This window comes from Musa acuminata, chromosome BXJ3-9, assembly GCF_036884655.1.
Source record: "Musa acuminata AAA Group cultivar baxijiao chromosome BXJ3-9, Cavendish_Baxijiao_AAA, whole genome shotgun sequence".
Lineage (NCBI taxonomy): Eukaryota > Viridiplantae > Streptophyta > Magnoliopsida > Zingiberales > Musaceae > Musa > Musa acuminata.
Window position 1 is genome coordinate 7,199,280 of NC_088357.1, and position 8,189 is coordinate 7,207,468.

General features: G+C 36.9%; 1 protein-coding gene across 2 annotated transcripts; it reads right to left on the reverse strand.

Moving 5' to 3' along the window:
• Window positions 1–299: 299 nt before the first annotated feature.
• On the reverse strand, window positions 300–7,561 carry LOC135649544 (serine/threonine-protein phosphatase PP2A-2 catalytic subunit-like). Of its 2 annotated transcripts, none has more exons than XM_065168018.1 (11): window positions 7,226–7,561; window positions 6,160–6,216; window positions 4,540–4,623; window positions 4,321–4,392; window positions 3,645–3,716; window positions 3,341–3,381; window positions 2,391–2,457; window positions 1,463–1,654; window positions 1,296–1,385; window positions 1,083–1,190; window positions 300–934 (listed from the first exon to the last, which is right to left on the reverse strand). In XM_065168018.1, the coding sequence occupies exons 1-11, from the start codon at window positions 7,319–7,321 to the stop codon at window positions 869–871; spliced, it is 945 nt and encodes a 314-aa protein (XP_065024090.1). In that variant the 5' UTR covers window positions 7,322–7,561; the 3' UTR covers window positions 300–868. The 2 variants fall into 2 exon arrangements, with proteins under 2 accessions (XP_065024090.1, XP_065024091.1); XM_065168019.1 differs by lacking the exon at window positions 7,226–7,561 and adding an exon at window positions 7,013–7,127.
• Window positions 7,562–8,189: the final 628 nt, after the last annotated feature.

Genomic DNA, 8,189 nt, shown 5'->3' on the forward strand with positions numbered 1-8,189 from the left:
AACGTTTACACGCAACGCGGTCTGGTCTTTTTTAAATTTCCCCCTTGGGCAAAAGTTCGTTTTTTTTTTGGCTTCCCAATTCAATTACGGACAGGTACGAGCCACGTAAATTATTGTTCCGTAAGATGGCATGTGTCTTAGGCATTGGCAACTAAAATTTGCATCCGACTTTGCGTGCTTTGAATTCTGTAGGTAACAAAAGAATTGAGCATACAAAAAGAATCCTGGTTGCAGTAATCAAAAGTCAAATAGCAATAACACATCCTAACTTATAAACGCAGCTGTCAAGTACCATCAAAGAAGGAAAACCACGTCAACTATTATAAGCAAGCATTTCTTAATAGCTAGAAACGAATTCTTTTCCAACATGCAACAAAATCATAGCCCACACCAACCAAGGATGATGTATGGTTCTATCTCTTTAAGTTACAACATATCAGTATCACTTGCCTACAACAAATGCAAGGTGGAAAGCTACTAGTTTGGCCTACTAGTTTGGCCGAACACAGGCAGCCCAATCAAGTCCACCCTCTCCCCTCTCTCCAGCAAGACCAAATGGCACAAGTAGAATTAAAAATCAATAATAGAAAAAAAAAATATATAAATTGGGGAGAACATAATGCCTTCAACATGATACATGCGGCTGCCGCAGCTGCATCGTAACCGTGTTGCCACCAGCCATGTTGGATCTCAGTTACACGTCAATAAAGGGCAAAACTTACGGCCACATTATACAACATATTTGCCATTAGATCTTGAGAATATAAGAATGCTAATTATGAGATCTTGAGAATATATTTGCAATCATAACCTCACACAGCAAGCAGCACTTGCTGTCAGACATCAACAGTATCCCGCCGATATCTGCTTAAAGAAAGTAGTCAGGTGTTCTCCGAGTCACATCGGGCTCTCCTCTCCTCGGCGCTGGTTCAAACTGCAACAAAAAGACCATATCAAAATAATAAAATGGACAACCAACCAACTCTAAATGACTCACAGAAACAATCCCTCATCGACTACAAACTACAAACATCACTGTTAATAATTTGTTGTTGAGAGAGAAAATACATGAAAACACCGACCTGGATAAATGTCTGCCCTTTGCATTCATCGACTTCCATGATGGAAGCCATGTTGCCACAACGATAACAATAATTTGGTGCACTAAATATGGTTACCACCTTTTGTTCCTGTCAAACAGAATCATTATCATTAACATTTTGGATTCCCAAAACAGAAATGCACAAATGGATATATATATATATATATATACTCATCATAGTTCAGAAAAATACATGTCCCCAGTTATATCCATCCATAACCAATTGGTGAGCTCTGGCTATCAACCTAAGGTTATTGGTATGGTTGAATTGCTCAGATATATCCTGTAAACATCCAAAATGGTTTAGTGAAGACTGATACAACACAAGGACACGAATAAGAAAAAAAAGAAGTGACATACTTGGCCAAAAGTATATCCAGCACCACGGGGAGAAATGCCCCAACCACATCTATCATCAGGATCAGACCACAAAAGGTCACACATAGGACCCTCATGAGGAACTTCTTGAACCCGATCAAAGCTCCTGATGCTATCAAGAGTCTCAATAGATGGAGATAATCCACCGTGCAGGCAGAAAATTTCTGACTCAACCTGGTATGACAAGATTCTCAGAACCACAATAGTGCCACCATGTCTCCAGAGCAAAATGACTCGTACAAAGATCAACCATCCATAAGAGAAACCATCAAACATAAGGACTACGATATCAAAAATATTCTACATTTTAAAATTGTAAAAAACATTAAAAACATTTTTTTTTGGAAAAACTCAAACCAATCCTCATTTTGATGTACCGACTATTCATATTTAGTGAAGTTTCGCATAAAGAATTCTGAACAAGTTCTCGTGTGTAGACTTCTTGCATGGAAATATGATAGCAGCTTAGAAAGGTTAAGGCTCACATTGACAACATTGTAAAATTATTGTGGACAATATGTTGATGAAAAAAATCTTCAAAGTTAAAGCAACTTGAACAAGCTGCTTTTATGAAGCTAACCACCCCCTGTGATCCTGACCATCAACATAGACAAATAACTAATCCCTTAAACTTAAGGACAACCCAACCAATTAACTATACCCCAAAAATATCTCCTCGCCCCACAAAAAGAAACTTCCTCCATATCATTCTAATAAAAGTAACCATTTCGTCCACACACAGAGAGAGAGAGAGGCATCCGTCACAAACTGATGAACAACATACATTAGAAGCCATGCAACTACCAAAATAACAAAATGCACTAGAGTACAAATGCTACTTTATCTGAAATTAGAAACTTCAACATTCACATCATAAACAAAGAATTATAATGTGAGTGAGAATACAAACCAATGCCGTCAATGGGAAATAATCAAAAAGGTCAGTGAAGATCTTCCATACATTTGCATTACCATATCTGTAGAAAATAATATAAACAAACTTTATGAGTGTTGATCAGAATTGCTTGACTTCAAATGTAGAACAAGAAGGTTAACATGGCATGTCTCACTTTTCAAGCACATTCATGACTGCAAACCCAAATATAACCACACTATTACTAAACTCTCATATGATGAAATATTCATCATGTTGATTCTTTATACGTCAAGCTTACTTATATCTTATCCTCAAAATATCCACTAGCTGAAAAAAATGTGAGGATTTTCCCTCTTTCCGGTATGTGTGCACTTTCAACCTTAATCATCCTCAAAATAAAGTTATGGGACATATATCAGTAATAGGGATTTAGATGCCATACATCATAATCTGACAATATTGCCGATACCTCAAAAAATACATACACAGATCAACTAATCCCTGTTCAATAGTGAATTGGATATATCTCAATAGCACCATTAGAAAATTAAAAAGGAAAAAAAAAACACATGTACATGACAAATATATGCATCCTACCAACCTGATCTTGCTTGTTCAGTAACCATAAGTCTTGATGCAGTAAAACAATAATCATTTTCAAAGCACAAATTCATATGCATGGATAAATAGTTATTCTGAAGGCATGCTGACAAAATGATTAACAACAATCCAATTCAACCTCAAGCATAAAAAGAATTCTTGCAGCATATGAAAAATGACAACTATTACAAATAACTTTTCTCTTCATAGGTAACAATAACTTTATTTATGTCAATATCACCATGTAGTACAGTCTATGCCAATGTGAATGTACAAGAGGAAGAGGAAAAAACAAAATAAGCCCTGATATTTCAGACTACGGCAAGTTGGTGTATTCAAAAGATATGTAATTCCAATTCCAAAGATAACATCAGAAAACTTACTTTCTCAGGCATTCATCATAAAATCCATAAACTTGAGTAATCTGCACCATATGAAATAAAGTTATAAACTTGCATACTCTGCAAATAAATGAAACAAGGTTACTAAATATGCAACCATCAGCAGGACAACCAATAGAACATGGAGTAAAAGAGTACTACTATGGTAATACTTATTAAAGACAAGAAATATGTACAAATGATATCCACTGTCAGTCATACGAGATCATTTTATGCAAAAATAAATCACAACAAAATAAACAAAACCTATAAATGAAAAGAAACAACCAGAAGTTAAACCATATACCTGACGACTCTCATGGTTTCCTCTGAGAATGGTGATCCGCTGAGGATAACGCACCTTGAGAGCCACCAAAAGCTGATCATATAAAATAATTAGTAGATCAATACTATGTCAAGGCTCAGTAAAGTGATTCAAAGAAAATCCCCTTGAAACTCAACAAGCACAGGAAGCTCTCACTCTCATATACAACAGCCATCAACTTGCAATTTCCTAATAAAATAGAATTCATGATAGTCGTAGCTTGGTTCCTTTTGGATTCAGTTATTAATTTTAGAACTCGAGTTAAGGGCTGAGCTGATCGGACCTCTTAATCTATGATAAAGTCTCCGTGAACAGGGCTTTAGCATGTGGTTTTAATCCATAAGATTTAGGCGTTATGGGTTAAATAGGATTCCAGGTACACAAACACAAATAAAACAAGCTTGCAGCAAACACAAAAATGTGTAACTTCTGTACTGTAGGGAACAGCTGAGAACTAGATATATCACTTGGACAAAAGAAGTAACATATAAAGCGTTACCATGTTGTAGGCTACTGTCTCAATCATAAGTAGCAAACTAGGATTGTGCAGTTAGTGCAGGTTGACAAAATAGATATCATGAAAATTATGTAACTTATAACATAAAATAGCATATATCAAACAAAACAGCATAAAATGAGAATGAGGTACTTCACTTACCGTAACAGTCTCAACAGAATAGTACCCACGGTCAACATAATCACCCATAAACAAGTAATTTGTATCTGGACACTGAATAGCAGAAAAATAATCACCAAATACATAAGATATACTGATTTAGGACATAAATAATCATCAGAAATATTTGATCGAGTTTAGGTCACTATTTCCTAAACTTGCATCAAAACAAGAAACCATGTGAAAGATGAAGAAGGATACCTTTCCACCAATTCGAAATAGTTCCGCAAGATCATGAAATTGCCCATGAATGTCACCGCAGATTGTCACAGGGCTCTTCACAGGCTGTGATCCATAGAAAGGTTAAATTCTATAACAGATAAACAAGTTGCTAATAACAGTTCTCAGAGAAGATGAAGATTCTCGTTTAAACAGAACAATCAATGGAAACAACAACAATTTAGGTCTCAACTATATAGCATAGTTATTAGAAATGAACTGGTCAGTGACCTTGCTAGGCTTTGGCTAACTAGTAAGAGCAGCAGGTCAATTGGAAGGGTCGCAGATTACTAGAATAAACAATGATATTTTTACGTTTTAATAATTTTTTTCTTTTCCTTCCTACTTTCTTCTTCCTTCCTTTGCTCCTATATCTTCTTCTCATTTTCCTTATTTGCTTCTCTTCCTCCTCTTTTCCCCTCCTCTCCACTTCTTACCATTCCCCTTCTCCTTCTTCTCTTCTTTTCCTTTACCTCCCTGCTCTTCTTCTCTACTTCTCTCCCCATCTAACTGCTCTTTCTTTTCTCCTATTTTCTCCAATTCCTCATCTACTCCTTATTAGGCATCAGGAAAGATGGTGGCTGTGAGAGAGAAGCAGAGTTAATCAAGTGGGAGAGAAGCAATGGGAAGATAAAAAGAGTGTTTCTTTTATTAATGATACTGATATTATTCAAATTCCCTTACTATGATTTAACTTCACTTAAATGATAAGGGTATCACTGAATTTTAAATATATTAAAAAACTGATCATCCATTAAAGAACCAGCAGACTTTGTGGGTCCAGGTTACTTTTAATAGAATTGGATTGGTCTCTGATTCCCAGTTCACAGTTTTTTTCATTCAAACTGGCTGGTCCCTAGTCTGGAGCCATTTTTTCAATTCTCAGGTCAAAATTCATGCTAATTAGAGCTGTATACATATATCTCTTTCCTACGTAAAACCCTAAATCACCAATCAGAGTAGAGTGACTCCAATAGAGTCATCAAGTCACTTTTACTAATTCATTCTCTTTGGCCCACTAGTGCTTGTGCACCACATGCATCATGTCATTAGTGCATATATGGCCTCTTTTCACCGTCCATTAGACCGTAAATGGTTTTAACTCATTTTTTCTGTCAACTGAAACATTTCTAATTTTATCTGAGCCCACATATCCATTCCAACAACCTTCTCCCAGCAACACCAAGCCTTTGCACGTGTTTGAATACCAAAACAATATTGGACTGATGGCAAACTAAAAATTGGCTTATGACTAGAATTTCTTGTCTTTAACTGATTGTTATAGCCAGTATAAAGTGTCAATATCTTATTTTCATGTTCTTATTGATGCTTTTTTGTTGGTACAAAATTCATAAGTTAATATCTCATAAAGATAACAAAGAAAAGGGAAAATTGCTAGTAGTGCATAAAATAACCAAAATTCTGAGAAAAATACAAAAGCAGTGTATGCGGCTCTTGCTACCATGATGTCTAGTCAGGGTAGATTACTACCCATGTGCGAAATGTGATTATTTCTCCATCATGCCTCATTTAAAGCAGTCTTTATGCTTTGCCATGGCCTTCACTTAATTAATAGAACATCCTAAGAGCAAGAATACCTACCTGAACGTTGCTTTCTTCCATCAATACCTCTTTTGCCTTCTCACACAGCATCCTAACCTGCACAATTAAATAAAATCAACAGGAAGAAAATAAATTACCAACAATTAAATGTTGAATAGTGATCAGCAAACAATTGATAAAATCAAAATGATGATTACTACAAGAAATGCCAAGCCATGACCAAGAGCATCCAGCAAGAACTTCATAGATATACCAATGCTTCTACAAGGTTCAATAATTTTGTAAATTCTCGATGAAAAAAATCGATTCATAAAACATGTTGCGAGTGAAGCATTGAAACTCATATGGTACATCCATACATTCAAAAGGCTTCAGAAAAGAAGGTACAAAAGAGTAAATGGGCATCAAATCAATTCGAAACATACTTCAGATGTCATATTATGTCAGCTAAACTATTTAGTATCTACATGCCAATAATTTAGGTTTCTATAGGTATGCTGAGAAACCAACGGTGAAGTTGCATTTACCTTATTAGATTAGTTCAATTCATCTATGGCTAAGTGAACACAAGAATTCACTCTAGATTCGTAAGACAACCAACCAACCTACCTACCTACCTACCTACTTACCTGATTCATCGAGTAACTCCATACACCATTCATATAAAAATCATTAGAACAAATATAAGACAACCAACCTAGAAAGGTCACCATTAAGACTTCCATGTGATAGAGAGCCTCAAATTATCTCCATATCCGCCATCAGCACATTACTTCTAGCGAGTCAGATGTAACATATGCAACACATATACTTCTATGAACTGCAAAAAGTAAAGAAAAGAAATCTTCGAGTAGATCCACAACCAACACCCACGAATCTCAATCAAAGATACCTTAGATCCTCAAAGATTTCATTCCGAGTCCAACTACAGAACCCATCGAAGGAACTCTCAGATCGCTCAACGAAATCCCGCCTATCGACCAAGAAACACTCAATCCCCCACCGATCTGCCACAAAGACTCAGAAATCGACAAGAAATTCCAAAAACCTTGATCCTGACCGAAAAAGACAGAAATCAAAGGGTAAACGGAGAGAGAGAGAGGACCTCTTGCTCGGGGAGCGGCTTGCACTGCATGAGCTGCGAGATCTGCTCGTCCAGGTTGCCATGGGAGGCGGAAGCCGGCACGGTATTGACGCTCATCTTGGCCTCAGCACCTCCCCAGCCTTGGAAACGCCGCCACGACCCAAGATCGAAACCTTAATCCAAGATTTCGCCCGCGCCTCGATCCCAAGCAAACGAGCCCCTCTCCCCGTCCCTCCCCTCCCCCAAGAAGAAGAAACCCCGCGTTCGACGGCGAGAAATGGCGAAGAGGTGAGAGAGAGAGGGGAAAGAGGACGAGGGAGAGAGGGAACCAAGAGAGAAAAAGGGAAAGGAAACCCTCGGTGAAGCCTTGCTAGGCCTCTTTATTGGCGTCATTTGACGCCACGATTCGGAAGAGACCTCACTCCCTTCACCGTAAGATTAGCTGTCCGATTCCACACAGCCTTGAGCTTGAATCATGACGTGGCAAGCATCCGTTGGTTGGTAGTTACCTGGGACCCACTGTATAGCGGCCAATCACTTGGAAGAAGATCTAAACTTTATAAATAGATCTCTCATGACAATTTCATCCTTTTATTATTATTATTATTTTTCTGCCATTTAGCAGTCTACTTTTAACTATTTTCCTGATTGGATTTTTCACAATAAAAGTAATGTTAAAATAAATTACTGGTTAACATAATGCAGAGAGACCTTTAAATGCTCAATTTCAAATATTTTCTATATTTAATTGGCTTCTTGCTTTATTGCCTACATTGATTACCAACATAGATACATACTTTCCCTTGGAAGTTAGGGTTTGCATCAGAAACAAATAATGAAAAAGGGAAATACCATAATTCAGTCAAAATAAAAAAGTTCAAACTCCAAGAAAATAAGGATTTGGACTTAAAGAGCAAACAATTACTGGATTGAGAGCAAAAAGTACATCAGAACCTCTTTATTGTTTTCTATCTCTGAGGAACTC

Bases quoted from the DNA above. Each gene is read 5' to 3' on its own strand.
- LOC135649544 (XM_065168018.1), bottom strand. From the start codon at position 7,321: ATGAGCGTCAATACCGTGCCGGCTTCCGCCTCCCATGGCAACCTGGAC. The intron at 3,717-4,320 runs GTAAGTGAAGTA...TTATATGATCAG, and splicing joins ATTCTGTTGAGACTGTTACG to CTTTTGGTGGCTCTCAAGGT. The intron at 1,655-2,390 runs GTTTGTATTCTC...TTGTCATACCAG, and splicing joins ATTTCCCATTGACGGCATTG to GTTGAGTCAGAAATTTTCTG.